This window comes from Trachurus japonicus, chromosome 24 (assembly GCF_045865225.1).
Source record: "Trachurus japonicus isolate A0001 chromosome 24, Traja_1.0".
Lineage (NCBI taxonomy): Eukaryota > Metazoa > Chordata > Actinopteri > Carangiformes > Carangidae > Trachurus > Trachurus japonicus.
Window position 1 is genome coordinate 5,007,414 of NC_140930.1, and position 17,028 is coordinate 5,024,441.

Sequence of the window (17,028 nt, forward strand, 5' to 3'; positions counted from 1 at the left end):
ACACTGATGCTGCATTCACCTGCAGTTGGGCAGACGGCCGTCGGTCGGTAACAAACCAGATGTCATTTTAGTCACAGAAGTCGAGAGAAAGCCGGTAAAACGTGGGTCAGGTAAACAATACCACATCGCCATGACAACATATTGTCACGTGTATTGTTTTGCCTCGTGCTGACGGACCACTTGTTTACATAGAGAGGCTTGTTTATGCCGTTACGTGCAGTGGTCGTCCGTCTGCCGTCTGCCAAATTTCAGGTGAATGCAGCATGAAAAATACCATTGAGTTGCTTGAGATATACAACCACAAAGCTAGATGGAGTAACTCCTACACAATGTACCTTTAAAACGTTGCTTTATTTGACTCGTGTGTGTGTGTGTGTGTGAAGGTGTACGCTGTTGACTGGAGTCAGACCAGAGGAGAGAACCTCATCGTCTCCGGGTCGTGGGATCACACGGCGAAAGTGGTGAGTTTGGTTTGTTTTGTCTTCTTGTCTGATGATCATGTGACCACATTGTGTTTTGATCAGTTTGTGTGGTTGCGTTGTTGTGTCTCCTCCTCCGTCCAGTGGGACCCGACGCTGAGCCACTCGCTGTCCACACTCAGAGGTCACGAGGGGGTCGTCTACAGCACCGTCTGGTCTCCTCACATCCCAGGATGCTTTGCTTCGGCCTCAGGTGAGCACACACACACACACACAGGTAGAGATTTTGTGTTGTTTAAATTAGGGATGTCCCGATCACATTTTTTTGCCCCCGAGTCCGAGTCCGAGTCATTTGATTTTGAGTATCTGCCGATACCGAGTCCCGATCCGATACTTTGGCAATGCAGTAAAGTTTTTAATGTAGATCAACTGTATCATCCCACTATTTTTCTGTTCTTTGTGCTCTACTAGGGATGTAACAATATCACAATCTCACAATAATACTCTACCTCAATAACAAGCCCATGACATTTATTGCAGTATTGTAAACTCTCAATGTATATTAGCACAGTAGCTCCACAGTATAATATTAATGCCGTTATCCATAAGTCAAATAAAATAGCTTATCATGTCTTTCTCAATCACCAGCCTCTCTCCCCTGATCCCACCCTCTCCTGCCTGTCTGCCCCCCTCCCCCCCCCTCACCTCGCTCCTTCTCCCTCCCTCACTCACTCCACTCCTTCTCCCTCCCTCCCTCCCTCCCTCACCCAGCTCACCTCGCTCCTTCTCCCTCTCTAACTTTAAATAAATACCTGGTTCTGTATCTGCCATCACGCAACACAACGGTAGTTTTTTATTCAACAGTATGAGAAGTTTAACAATGTCCGCGACATCTGCGCGGTCGGTCCGTGTGTCGGTCTCACGTGCGTTACGTCGGACTCGCTCTCAGTAGAAGCTGCAGTGACTGTTGTTGCTGCAGGTGTGTGTAGCGCTCAAACATCAACAACAAGCTGCTTGGAAGTCAGCAGTGAAACAACGCAGCCACACACACACAAACAAACAGTGAGCTGACACGGTGACACGATCGTCTCTCACACTCTCGCAAGCGCCGTCATTTCATATCGTTACTTGTCCGCGACGACGCAGCCACACACACACACCGTGGAGCTGTGCGCCACAGACCATGCACAAAACACAAGCACGCTGCACCGAATGCGCGTCGCTTTGGGTAATGAGCGCACATGACGAACGTCTACAGTAAAAGTAATGTGTTTGAGAGTGCAAAAGATGATACATCTGAACGTCCCCCATGCGGCCCGTCTTCGCTTTAGACAGATAGGAAAACCCTGACATGTAGATATGTAATATATCCGATTCCTGATCGGGATGTAACGTCCGATTCCGATCGAGTCTGAAACCACGTGATCGACCCCGATTTCCGATCACGTGATCGGATCGGGACATCCCTAGTTTAAATGGACTTGTAACTCCTGAGAACAGCCGACAACGACTTCAGAGGGTTGTAATGGTGCCTTCATGTGCTATGGTAATTATGGTAAATACCAAAAGACGACGTGAAAAGTGCACATGAACACCCTCTCATGTGGTATTTTCCACTGGGCAACTCGTAGAATTTTTTAATGCCCGAGCTGCCGAGATGAAAATAACCTCTGACCTTTTCAACATGGCGGCGAGCAACGCAAGATTCGTTAATGGTAAGCAAGGCAAGCCTTTAGAAAACAGTTAGCAGCTATTCACTTTATGTATGCGTGCATGTGCAGTAAAAAAAAAAAAAAAAAACTCTTTTAAAAAGCTAGCCAAATAGCCAGTGCTAAATCTCCATGAATATTAATATTTACCGTTTGAGTTTTGATAATTCATCTTCTTGCTGTAAGAGATGAACTAGGCAATCCAAGATTGTTTTACCCCATAGATAGGCTACACGTAGATGCAGCACGTGTCATATATCTACGGTTTTACCCAAGTAACAAGTCTGAATCTGTGTGTCCACCATCTTTATTTTCTCTGTACAACAACAAAAGCACATGAACACAACGCACTGATAAATACCAGTTGACAAGTGGAAAATACCATCTGTACCATAGCACATGAAGGCAGCAAAACTTATATGGTTTGTGGTGATGCGTTCAGGGTCCAGTTTCCACAGTGGTGGAAATACGGACGCTGTGTTTCCCTCCTGGAGATGAATGATGGTTAAACTGCTGTGTGTGTGTGTGTGGAGCCTAAAGAGAGACATGAATCACTCACAACTTGAGATCATTATGGTGTTTCCATGTTTTTCTGCAACACACCTGGTCAGTGTCTCCACCAGGTGGCGGTGTTGCAGTGTTGTTATGTTGTTGTGTCAGTTGAAGTTGTGCAGTCGTCCTTTAACACAACCTGAAGGTTTAAAGGAGTAAAAAGTAAACCTGCTGCAACTCTTCTTCCTCTTCTCCTCCTCTCCTTTTTTCTTCTCTTTCCTCTTCTTCTCCTCTTCCTCCTATTCTTCTCTTCTTTTTCTACTCCTCCTCCTCTTCTACTTCTCGTCTTCTTCTTCTTCTTCTTCTTCTTATACTCCTCCTCTTCCTCTCCTTTTTCTTCTCTTTCCTCTTCTTCGTCACTTCTTCTTCTCCTCTTCTTCTCTTACTTTTCCTTTCCTCCTCCACTTCTTCTCGTCTCCTTTTTCACCTCCCTTTCTTGTTCTTCTTCATGTTCTCTTCTCTTCCTCCTCTTCTTTTTCCTCACTTTCCTCCTCTTTTCCTCTTCTTCTTCTTCTTCTCCTCTTCTTCTCCTCTTCCTTTTCTTCTTCTTCTTCCTCCCCTCCTCCCCTCCTCTTCTTCCTTACTTCTCCTTCTCCTCCTCTCCTTTTTCCTCTTTCCTCTTCTTCCTTACTTCTCCTTCTCCTCCTCTTCTTACTGTCTTCCTGTTTTCCCTCCTCTTCTCTTATTTTTCTTCTCCTCTTTAGGGTCCGGGCAGCTAAGCTGCCGGGACACTATTGTATTCCTAGGAATTCTTCTTCTTCTTCTTCTTCTTCTTCTTCTTCTTCTTCTTCTTCTTCTTCTTCTTCTTCTTCTTCTTCTTCTTTCTTTCTTTCTTTCTTTCTTCTTCCAAGGAAGTCATACTTCCCATGGGCGAAAACTCACCAAACTTTGCACAAAGGTTCAGTCCCATGCCAGATGCACTCAACTCCAAGGACATGTGCCCCCCCCTCCTAGGGGGGGCACAATAAGCGTTTAAATTTAAAAACTTTAAAAATTCCTACCAAACCAACGGTAGATGCTACAGTTTTGAAACTTCACCACAATGTAGCCTCAATACTGCTGAAACTTTTGTCCACTTAAACTTATTACAAATTATGAAGTCCATCACTCTGCTTTTTTCAATAACTGTAAAACTTTTAAAATGTATCTCCTCCCACAATTTTTGCTCAATTGTCACCAAACTTGCTACAGAGCATCTCCAGACTGTCCTCCACAAAACTTGTTTCTCGGATTTTTGATTAAGCAAAAATTGAGCCTACAGTGCATGAAAACGTTTGACTGTAAACAGTACTATAAACATATACCATCAAATTCTTGCTAAATACATTTTCAAACTTCCTGAAAAAAAATGAGAATATTCTGGAGTCATGGTAGATGAAGTTTAGCAAATATCAGAATTTTAATTCAAAAACTGAATTTTTGAGAACATTTTGAATTCTGCTCTCATGGAAACAACTGCAGCCAATGTGAGAGTGGAATTTATAAACATCATATTTTCTCTTATGAAGCAAAACACGTATCATTAAAAACAAATCACCAACATTTCCATGCTGTCAAGATGCAATTTATGTATTATCAGATTTTTGTTTAGATGACTGAATTATTGACATTTTGACCATTTCATCACAACAGCTGCCCGGGCACTGGCTCACCTGAGTGGATAAATGAAGCTACACAGCAGGTCTCACTACCAGCCAATTAGCTCAGCGAGTTAGGAGCTGGTTCTTCGAGGCAGAGATTGTGAGTTCGAGACCCAACAAGGGTGATGATGACAGATCAAAATGTCACATGTCCTCAAGCTGTTTTGCTGTCTAAATGCAATTTATGTATTAACAGATTTTTGTTTAGATACTTTTTGAAATCTGCCTTGACAACAGCTGCCTGGGCACTGACTCACCTGAGTGGATAAATTAAGCTACACAGCAGGTCTCGCTAACAGCCAATTAGCTCAGCGAGTTAAGAGCTGGTTCTTGGTGTCAGAGATTGTGAGTTCGAGACCCAGCAAGGGAGATGATGACGATGATGATCCAAATAGCTTGGACTGGACCATGTGCAAAAGCTCTTAACATCTTAGACTCATAGTAGATGTTTGACAAATACATATCATTATTTTACCTCAAAAACTGATTTTTCTTTTTACTGTGGTTTCAAATCTGCCTACACGACAGTGAATGACTTACTCAATTTGTGAAGCCACTGTTGAATGCCACTTGTCAAGTAGCTCAGTGCGATAGACAACAGTCTTTGGTTCCCGAGGTTGTGGGTTCAATCCTCAACTAATGCAAATTGGACATTATAAGGACAACTGTCTTGTCTTCCTATTCTCCTGTTTGTTGCTCAGAATTGCCTAAATTTGCCCAAAAGTAGCCCGGACCCGACCCATTGCTGCGCAGCAGCTATAATCTTCTTCTTGTTCTTCTCATCCTCTTCTTCCTCACTTCTCCTCCTCCTCTCCTTTTTCTTCTTGAGTTTTAGAGATCTTCTTCCTCCTCATTCACTAGATCATTGAGTCGATCAGCTGGACCCTCGGGGGCAGTTGGATTATCTCTCCTCCGTCTGCGTGGGCGAGCGCTCTGAGTGTGTGTGTGTGTGTGTGTGTGTGTGTGTGTGTGTTTCGTCAGCTCTCTGATCAGATTGCGGAGCAGCTGGAATCGAATCTCCGTCGTCTGCAGCTCGGTTTGAGTTGAACTCGTTGGATAATGAGTTTGGGTTAATTAGTTTGTGAGAACGAGCGGAAATCTGTGATGAGCTTCTCTAACCAGGGAGACGAGGAGCTCCTGTTGCTCCGAGCCGCGTGTGCGTGTCTCTGTGTGTGTGTAGGTTGTTCAAAGACGCAGGTTGAGACGTCATCGATGAAACATGAGCTCAAATTTATTTAAAGAAATTTCAATTTGTTTTTACTTCCTCAGATCTTCTTCTCATCCACAAACTTTAAATCTGATTTTCCCACTTGACGTCTCAGATTTTTTTTTGCAAAACTCAGTTTGTAATTCGACTGATGTTACAAATAATAACAAATAATCAATAACTGATTGATTTTCACATTGTTTGAGTCTTTCGAATAAAAATAATTAGTAACAAATCACTTTTGTCACTTTAAAGAGTTGTGGAGTTGTGAAAATGTTGTTAATTAGCTTGTTAACACTGTAAATAAACAATTATTTACAAGTTAAAACACATTTTTTATTGATGAGAGCTCATTATTTGGCAAGATAAAGTGATCTAACGAATGAGTTTATTATTTATAACTGGTGAAAGGAGCTGTATTGTAACTTGTTAGATAGATAGCAGATGTTGGATGATGAGGAAACAAAGAAGCTCAGTAACTAATAGTGAAATATGAAGTTTAAAAAATCCAGATTAGAAGAATCTGGATTCACTATTTGGAAACAACAGGCCTTTTATGGAATCTGTTAAAAAGATAATTAGCTAATTAAAGCAGTCCCCACCCTCGTCCCTACGTCACCACATTCACGCGCATCCCTTGGCTGCACACACAGAGAGGACCGCCCCTTTATGCTGTTCTCTCTCCTCATTGGATAAAGGTTGTAGGATACAAGGAAAGTTTTCTCCTCGGCTCAGAGCAGAGCAGAGTGACTGACAGACCCGTGTTTCAGACCAAACACTCTATGTAAGTGATTGCTGTCGGAAGATAGAACTATTTAAGACTTATATTAACACAAATATTCTGCTTACTTCTGCTTTAATGAACTAGTAATAAACCAGTCATATTACTTTATGTATCGATCCAAACAGACTTTTACCAAAACAAAATATGCAATAAAACCCCAAAGTGACAGTTGTTCATCAAGCCAGTGTGTAACAACAGAACTGCTGTCAATAAAGATTTATTTGAATGTAGCTGCAGAGCTCCGAGGTCACATGACGATGCTGGTTGAGCCTCAGAGCTCGTTTGGTCTGTGAGCATCAGATAAGACGACGACCACTGCAGCTCTGGAGCTCTGCAGCACACACGCACACACACGCACGCACGCACGCACGCACACTTTAGCACCCAGAATCCTCTCTGTCGCTGCACCAGCTCTGTTTCATTTTGATCCAGATTTTTATCAAAACCTGTTCTGGACCTGAGAGAGAGAAAGGTTTGATCCTCAGTTCACATCAGTAAAAAATGACAATCTACACTCACACACACACAAACAAACACACACACACACTGCAGAGTCAATATGTTTCAGACTCGAGGCTGCAGGTCCTGATTGATAACTGTGTAAATTGATCAGTTTCGATCAGGGGGACGTCACCAACCTGTCGATCAGTGATCAATCAGAGCCAGTAGATCTGGAACACGACACAACAACTCGTCTCCACCTTTATAGTAGTATGAGTGATAGGTTTTTGCTACATATCAATAAAATCTGTCTGTAACCAATGTGACAGAATGAAAAAGACTTTGTTGAGCCTTTTAAATGCAGACGCTGTTTAAAAGAGGAAATCAGCACCGGGTCTCCATCTGAGAAATGTTGTTGACCTGTGTTCTGTTATTGTCTATTCTCATAAAATAATGAAACAACAGTGGGAGGAGTATTCAGCAGATTCTGTGCTGTGTTGTTATGTTCAATCCAAACTTTATTTACATTAAATATGGTTCAGATTTTAGACCAAATCATCTTTTCTTTGTAGCTGAAGAGGAATAATGTAAATATCAAGACACGTGGTTATTATGAGGACTGGGACTGGATACAGTCTTGGAAATGTATTGGTTTGGTCTGTGTTTAACACCGGGTTAAGTCATTTTTCACATCGACGTGCAGCAGAGACAGGATGTTCACTACACTGAGTTTATTTTGCACATTTAAAACGCTGCTGATATTGATCCGAGCTGTGTGAGGTACAGTGTTTTCTTTAGTCATTATTGTGCAGCAGAAACAGAGTGAACAGACTGAACTGTGTGTCTCTGGTGCTGGTTGATGAGTGAGCGGCTGCTGCAGCCGCAGGTCGACTGCTCTGCTCCGACTCCTGACCTGGAGCAGAATAAACCACTCTGCTTTATCTGTGTGTGTGTGTGTGTGTGTGTGTGTGTGTGTGTGTGCCACCTGCTTCACCACAGCCGCTCCAGTCGTTTGTCTTGTTTCTGTTCCACTTTCTGTCCGTTTCCTTTCATTTACTTCCTGCTCTCTTTCTCTTTCCTCCTTTCTTTCTTTTCCTCCCCTGAAGCTTCAATCTCACTCTTTCCTCAGGAAAATCCTCCTGCCTGAGCACAGTCACAATAAAAACACAAAAACTTGATCAGATTGAGCTGCTGTTGTTTGATGTTGGTTCAGATTGGTTAGATTGAAGAATGTAGTAGCTTATTTCAGTTCACTTGATCAATTTCCTTATAATATACAGTATTACAGATGGTCCATAGATGTGTAGTGACTGAAAACCCTCTGCTCCTTCATTTTCATATGAATGAATGAATGGATGAGTGAAAAGTCGGAGGGTCAGTAATGAGACGGAGAAGAACAACAACATCATGATTCCAGCTGTGAAAGAACATCTGTAACTCACAGTAGTTAATGTGGGCAATGAAATCCAGTTGTCAGACTAGAAAATTAAAGTATGAATCAAAACATATAGTTTTTTTTGAAGCAGGACTCTCTTTAACTCCTTGTGTTGACTATAAATCTATAAGACAAAGTATCTGATGAAGCCTCATTAAAGACTGAGAGCAGCTGAAGTGTCAGTTCAGGAACTAACAGAAGTTGTTTTTACGTTTTACAGTAAAACTGAAAAGCCAAAGGAAGTCAAAGTCACTTTAAAAAAAAGAGGTGCCAGTTGACATGTAGGAGGCTGAAAGCAGCGGAAGAGTCAGATAATATTAATAATAACCTTTATTTATCTTAACTTTATTTATTTAGCAACCCCTAACCCTTATACAAAGTTGCAACGTACAGATAAGAAAACAGTGACATCCAATGAAACATTTAATACAAGTATAAATCCTGTGGCCCATGGTATTTAAAAACAATATAAAAACCCAACAACATAAAAACGATATAAAATAGGTGAACCACCAGGGTTAAAAATGCCTTTTTGTGAGTTTTTGTAGATGAGAATAAAGAAATGATTTGGTTTGAGTTTGGTGGGTTTGGTTTATATTTAAAGAGGTAAACTCACGTTGTTTTGTGCACTATGACTGACAAATCGATTTTAAAACTGTATTTTTTTGTGATTGCAGTTTTATTACATTGTGGTGGTCGGTCCAGTTCTCAATGAAATGTGATTAATTGTATTTGTATGCAGCTGCAGCAGCGGCCGAGGCTCCACCGTCTATCTGTTCCCCAGCAGCAGCAGCAGCAGCAGCAGTGTGTGTGTGTGTGTGTGTGTGTGTGTGTGTGTGTGAATGTTTTGCCAGAGACTAAAGAGCTCGTCAGCCAAATTGTGTTTTTGCAGGACACTGAAACACGCACAGTCATTGTGTCAATTACAGTATGTGTGTGTTTGTTTGTGTGTGCTTCGTGATACCAGGTAGCGTCTGGTTAAATAATTGATAGCCTGCGTCCATCAGAGTCAGAAGGTTCACTGCCAAACACACACACACTGTCACATTTGTGTTGTTCCTAACTTCACTGAGCGTCACTCGTGTGTGTGTGTGTGTGTGTGTGTGTGTGTGTGTATGTGTGTGTGTGTGTGTGTTCCACACTGGCCTCAGGGAAACTTTGACAACACATGAACTGTACCCTCCTCCTCCTCCTGACTTTGTCTGCTTCCCAGAACGAGCTGCAGACTCCAGGATTCATGGCTGCAGGTGGGAAGAGCTAAAAAAAAACACCAAACAGAATAAAGATAAATTAAACTAAACTCCACAAAAAAAGACCAAACACAAAGAAGTCATTCTAAAAAAGAGAAAAAATAAGAAAAATCAAACAATTAAGCTGAAAAACCAACACATTTTTACTGTATCTTAAAGAACTATTGCTTAGTTTCGAGCTCTTAGCTTGTCAAACATGAGGTTTTGGTGTTTTCCTTTGTCATACTCCAGAGTAAACTGATATGAACAGCTGTAGCAGTGTGTGCGTTTTTATAACGGCAAGAAAAAAAAAGATTGTGGATCGTCCTCTCAATCACCAATAGAAGATCGGGTTGCCGATCAGCACAGGAAGGGGTACCACCCATATGGAGGCCATGCACCCATTCAGACTTCAATCTTCATGAAAATAAGGCGATAAGAATCATTGTGAATCTCCCCGTGAGAACTCACCTGGACTCTACCCATTTTGATAGGATTGGATGGTTAAAAGTACAAGATCGAGTCTCAGCTGTGTAATGTCCATAGGAACGTTCTTGGAAATGTTCCCAACTACTTAGTAATTATTTTAATTGGGTTACTGAGGTCCATATGTACTCTACTAGGGGCAGTTTGACAGATGTTGTGCCCCCAAACAGTTTGGGGTAATATGGGTAAAGAATCTGTTTTGTATGTTGGACCCATCTTGTGGAATCGCTTTTCCAGAACTCTAAAGTCTGTTAGTAGTACAGAAAGGTTTACAAAGGAATTGGGATAATGGCTCAGACACCAATCATAGTGCATTTCAAGCTCCCACTCGGTAGTTGAGTGTTGTGTGTTTCATGCAATCGGCTTTTCTGATCAGCGCTTTGAGAGCGCGCTGATCAACCTGTGTAGGGTCCAAATCGGCCAATAATGATTGTATGGTTGATCGATCGGAGCATCCCTCTTATTAATGCTAACATATAGGCTATATTCCATTAGCAAAACTTTCCTACAGCTTATTCAGCCACACATGATAAAAGCTACAGGTGGTAGCAGTGATGATGGTCTGCTATGACCAGCAGCACCCAACTAATTACCAACGTATCTGGGTACAGATGTCTTTAAGTAGGAGACATGGGGTGAGACAAAGTGACGGACAGATGGACATAAAGTGAAGAAGGAGGCGTCCCTCTCATTTAACCACAGTCCCAGCCTCTATTAGGAGCTCTGAGCTGTGAACAGGGCGGCGGGGAACTCTCTCCAGGCTGCTGCTGCTGATGGAGGCTCCTGTCTAACCCATCAGACAGCAGCTTCAGGCCGCTCACAGCTGTAATGAGAGGAAGGACGGCGATCAATACAAAGAGAGAGAGAGAGAGAGAGAGAAGGTCCTGGTACAACACGACTCTGGAGATTTTCTGAATCGATAAGTCGTGATAATTTGCTAACACACATGAACGTATTTACTCTCCGAGAGCAGAGGCAAAGGTGAGAAAACCAACCCCCCGATGTCGGGCGCTGCCAATATCACAATTTCTCTTTAGTTTTTCTTTCTTCCACTGGAGCATCGGTGAAAGAACCAGCTGATCATTTAGTGTTTTTTCTTTTTCTTTTCATAACTTAACCTTTGATGTCAGCTGTTGCAGTATATTTGTATTTACTAGAGTAGAAATATCAAAGTTTGCACCAGTAAATCATTGAAAATGAATGTTGCACGTCCTAATTTATGAACCCAGCTCTAATTGTTTAACTATGGATTAACAATATCATCTATAATGTGATTGTGGTAATTGGGTTTTTAATACTTCATAAATGATGATTCTTCCTGCTCACAGTATTATATCAATTACAAACCAGTGGATGTCAATGGTCCATTAGATAATTTATCAGTTTATCACATAGCTCAGGGAATTCATAGATGTTTTATTATTGATTATCTTATTCCTCACTTATAGATTATATGCTAATTGGTATCACTGTGTTGACTTCACTCCATCAGCCGTCCATCATCTCGTTACCATAGATCAGCTAACACCAGAACTGACTAGATAGATATATGAAAAGATCATTTTACTTTATTGGTCCCAAATTCTTGGGAAAACAAAAATGGGATGAATGAATATAAAACTTAGCAAGAAACGCCTGAAAGTTGAAGTGACCACTGAACCCAACATGTGGCTAATGTTTTATATGTTTACTGAGAAAAAGCAGCAATAAATGTAAATGGGATTTTTAGAATCAATATCAGTCTGTCTATATTAGACATTGATTCCCCCCCCCCCCCCATGCAGCCTTTGCAGTTAATTTTATTCATAGCTGCTGCATTTAATTTAGTTTCCTTCAGACCCTCGGCTCTCTGCACGATGGCTTATTGGGAAACTTGGAGCGAGGCCATTGTTAATGTTATTAGATCCATCGGAGCTTCTCCTGCCATGACAGACGCCCGAGGTGACGGCGACGTGTACGTCTCAGATTCTTCATGTCAGTCAGTTGTGTAAATGATGCAATCAGCCAGCGCATTGAGCAACAAACACACAGAGACAGAGGAGGCAGCTGTTTATTAGTGAAGTGTTGACTAAATCTGCTGCAGAGATACATTTACGGAGCGAGGAGAGTTTGATCGTTCAGTTTTTTTTTTTTTTTCATGTCACTTCTTCTACCTTTACTGGAAAGATGAAGAACATCTTCCTGTCACAAAGCTGAAGAGATGATGATAGAAAATGTGTCAGGTTGAGTTGGATCAGATGTTTGCAGCTCTAAAGGAAGTGGAACAGTAACTCAGTAAATATCAGGTGTTGGACAAAGAGTTTTTGTTTTTATGTCATGTAGACTTTTTGTCTTTCTGTCGTCTTCTATTCTTTATCTTATCATTTCTCTTCTTACGCTTCTAAAATCTTCAATTTCTTTCGGTTTGTAACGCCGCATTATGTAATAATATAATAAATTTTCACGTCATCATGTAATAACGCCGCATTTTGTAATAGAAATCTTGAACGCAATATGTAATAAACTTTGCCGCATTTTGTAATAAGTTGTTACATTTTGCCTCAGTTATTACAAATTGCGGGTATTGCACTTTTTTATGAAGAAAATGCAATAATTTGGTGCATTACACATTACTTCTTTTGATGTCACTCTTTGTTTCATGCTGCTTCATTGAATTTGCCTCCTCCATATTATTTCTATCTCCTTTAGTTGCTTACATCACCTCACATGTGACTGTAGTTCCTCCTGGGTTCAATCCTTTTGCTTTAATGTCAAAGCACTATGTGAACTCTTGTTTCTCAAGGTGCTGAATGAATGCATGGTAATAGTTTTTAGAAACGTGGTTGGAGGTTGGGGTTTTTAAAGATGGATAGATGGGTGATGGGGTCTAATGGTCTGGTTCCCTGTGGTTCTGCTTGGTCGAACACGGACTGTTGGATCTGTAACGAAGGTCGACCTTCCTCTAGTCCGTTCTGACACCGTTCATCCTGAGTAAAGTCGGTGCCGTTGCCCCGCGAGGCCTTTGACGACTGAGGCCTCGCTGAAATGAGAAAAGTGAAGTCAGGCGGAGAGCTGCAGAAAAACTTTCCTCTGGAAATAGATCCAAGTGTTTCCTTACTGCTAAACACAAAAAACGCAGCTGTCCGTGTTGCTGTAATTGACAGTTTGTCTCTTTGACCTGTGGCGACTGAAGCTTGGAGGACAGTGGGTTTACAGGGGAACCATCACCGGGTCTGTACTGTGGACTCAGCACTAACATGACCGAGCCTGTAACACAGTGTCCAGTTCCTTTAATGCGACCAAACTGAAGCAATCGGTCAATTTGTGCAGGAAATTGATAATTATGCTGAACATGTTCTCGCTTCTCTGATGTACTTTTGTCTTTGGGTTTTCAAGTGTTAGTTTGGAAAAACCAAGTCATTTGAAGACACTTTGGATTCTCTGAAGTTTTTATTGACATTTTGATATTGACTATTTACTAATCCATTAATTATTGTTGGAATAATTGGATGTTAGGTTAAACTACATAAAACTTTTCCCGTTATAGCATGAAAAACTACTGTTTGTTTCTTGTTTAATTAATTTCAATGAATTTCCTTTGTTTTGTTGTAAAACACTAAAGATGAACTTATGATTTCTTTATCATTACTAATCTTTTCTTTTTGTTTCGCCAATGCTAATCTTAGCATTATAGCTGTTTTTTTTTTTTAACCAATCTAGAGGAAACATTGTGACTTGGGCACTAACTTTCAATCCATTTCCTGGCCAACAACTGTTTCTAACCTCGGTAATTTCAAGTCATTGAATGAAATTTATTTTATTTATGTGTCATACACCAATTAAGTTGCCCATATTTCACACTCACAGCCAGCAAACGTAATCAGTTGAGTACAAACCAAACCAAACCAAATCAAACCAAACCAAACCAAACCACATAGAGTGTACATTTCAAGTAGAATTCACACAAATAATTTATTCTTTCTTAGTTTCCAAGCACTTTTTCTTTTTATAAAAGTAGCTATAGTAAAGTTAAAGGTTGTATTTTCTTTTGAAATTAGCATGCTGAAAAGGTAGCTGAAGCCTCCAAGCTCCCCTGAAGGCGTGTATCCTGCTAATTTAACCTCTTGCCTTGTAAACACAACTATTGCAGAAACTCTTGCCAAGTGACGATCAGCATCAGCATCAGCCGTTTTTAATGTAAAGCCACGTTATTTTAGCCTCTAAACCAACATGTATGTTAGAAGCTGTTTGTTGAAGGCTGCAGCTGAGATGCTGTCATTACTCAGTCATCAAGCTGAGGATGAATTTACATAATAAGTGGAAAGAGAGAGAGAGAGAGAGAGGCGGCATCAGTCAGAGATGATGTACTGTAGGAGCATCGTTTATTGTCCTGATGTTATTTAACAGAAAGTGAAACATGACACGGCCGGCGGTGCGCTGCGCTGCGGTCTGTTGCTCTGGTGGGTCTCATGGATGAGTGGATGGATGGATGGATGATAATGAGATGTCAAACAGCTAGCTAGCATTAGCGTAGGGTGGAGAATCGCTGCCTTATCTCCCCGTGGAGGCTTCCCCTCTGGTGGCATTTAGCGCTGAGCATGAGAGGCCGCTGCCAGGGTCTGGCTTTGAAGAGGGGGGAGTGGAAGATACGAGGGGGGAGGGAGGGAGGGGTGGCAGTGATGGCGACTCATTCCGATAAGCTTATCAGGGTTTCCCATGCTCCTCTCTGCCTCTCCTCCTCACTTCTTCTCATGTTTCTCCTCCTCCTCTTCCTCTTCTCTCTCCTCTACACCTCCCCCCAGTTTGGTTCAGTGCCACACAACATCTCCACCTCCAGCATCTCCAGCAGGAGAGTTTACATATCTCTCTGTGTGTTTGTTTGTTTGTGTTTGTTAAGCTTCAATCTTCCCTCCAGATCTCCTCCAGTGTCATTTGCGGTGCCAACTCGTCTTGCTCTCAGCTCTGCAACAACAAAAGCTCTTTGCTTTCCTTTCCAACCAAACTGTGTCAAGTGTTTTTTCATCTTAGAGACTTCCTTTTTGGATTTTGATCATTACAACAGACCGATTTTAAAGGGATAGTTCAACATTTTGTCAAACTGGCCCATTGCCATAATCCCTATAGTCATTTGTTACCTTTATTTGTCGGTAGGGGTGTAACGGTACACAAAAGTCACGGTTCGGTACATACCTCGGTTCAGGGGTCACGGTTCGGTACGGTTTCGGTACAACAGACACTATTGAATGTATAACTAAAATCTGTCTTGTGTTATAAAAGTTAAAAAAAAAATAAAAATAGAATATAAAATTAAACAAGTGCATTAGGAGTGTTATAATGCCAGAGGGAAAAAAACTTGCACTTGACAACTGACAACTATTACAAACAAAACAAAACAAGAAACTAACATCACTGTTGGTTTACACAGTTAATTTAGACTAGATGCCAGTTGCTTTGGTGATGTTTGTCTTGTCTGTGTTCATCTCAAGAGGCTTAAAAGCAGCGGGATAAGTTGTTGCACACAAGTTGTCTTTTTCCTTGCACCAGTGATTGACATGTGGGTGGGAGGGAGGGAAGGAGGGGAGGCGGGTGAACATGCGCTACGTGTTTGATGCGTTTCTAGCGACGCAGCACGCATCCGTGAAACATCACCAACGGACTTTGTCCGGTGGACCGGTCGCGAGCTGCTTTCTATGGTCGCGAGCTGTCGCCACCGCCGTCGCCATTGTGTTTCATTGAGAAGCCACACGGTGACATAAATGAGGCAGCAGCTTCTCTAACTTCTCTCTTATCACTTCTCTTCTTCATGTGTTATGACAGTTGCAGCTTCAAGGCTCATTACCACCACCTAGATTGGAGTGAGGACTCGACTTTTATATATATATATATATATATATATATATTCATTCAGAGTTCAGACGTATTCGTCGTGTTACTGTGTGCACCGAACCGTGACCCCCGTACCGTGACGGCACGGGACGAATACATATACCGTTACACCCCTATTTGTCGGTGCAAGCTATTTTTAGAGCGGGAACGCGCATCAGCGGTTTTGCATGAATTTCCCTCTAAAACAGCTCTGTCTGGTAACGTTGTGTTATTATCTCATAGTGTGGTGAATGTGCAGGTCACAACTTGTCCACCAGAGCGTTGTGGAGTTGTTGGATTGTGTATTTGATGAGTTTGATGAGGGAAACCAAGAAATCCCATGAGCCTCTGTAGCGTAGCTCTGAGCAGCTCACGGCTCTGCTCCGCCGTTCTAAAAACATCTTGCACCGACAATTAAAGGTAACAAACCTACTGCTATGACTATAGGGATTATGGCAATGGGCCAATTTTCCAAAATGTTGAACTATCCCTTTAAGATATTACTACAGGATTTTTCTGCAGATTTATCACATTCAGTCGTATCTATCAAACGGATGCAGATGGTTGGAGTCTGCATCCGACAGAGGTGTGTGCAAATAACAGGAGACAAACTAGCTGAAGCTAATTATGCATTCAGCTGGATTTACTGAGGTCAGTGTAGGACAATTAAAAATAGGCTATATATAGATGATTAAAAAACAATTAATAGATGCAAATTAGGCTGTTATTAATGAGCACAGTTTGATAGAGAGGAAGATTTGATAATGGAGGAGATATATATAGGAGATATTAGAGATTAAGTGTAAAGAATAAAATCACCACATACTACTAAACTTTTCTGTCTTTTTCTTATGACATTTATTGTTATTGCAAAACAATGACGTTCTGTAACGAGTGGAGCGTTGGTATCAATAAATTCTTATCAATTCCTGCCCTATTGGGATTACAGACGTCATATAAGAAAGGATGCTGCAGTACCAAATTGATGTTGCCCAAACTTTCTGCACATCTCGTGAGTAATGGTGGCATTGGTCCTCCAGGCCTGACAGGGTCAGAATAGTAACACCAAGAAGATGATGATGAAGAAGAAGAAGACGATGAAGAAGAAGATGGAAAAGAAGAAGATGGAGAAGAAGACTAAGAAGAAGAGAGGCAATAGCAGGTGTTGCTGCATCAACAGGTTCACCAAGACACATTTTTGGCGTTACCCAACATTTCAGACAGACAGAAGAAAAGAAGAAAGAGCTGAGGTTGTTTAATCTCCTCAGAGAACCACGTCCAG

General features: G+C 41.5%; 1 protein-coding gene across 1 annotated transcript in view; it reads left to right on the forward strand.

Annotated features, from left to right (window-relative positions):
• The window catches only part of pex7 (peroxisomal biogenesis factor 7), a 69,546-nt gene that overhangs the window by 2,714 nt on the left and 49,804 nt on the right, over positions 1–17,028 (forward strand). The window contains exons 5-6 of the mRNA XM_085770993.1: positions 384–461; positions 564–672. Coding sequence (XP_085627119.1) covers positions 384–461; positions 564–672 — 187 coding nt within the window. The remainder of the gene's footprint in view (positions 1–383; positions 462–563; positions 673–17,028) is intronic.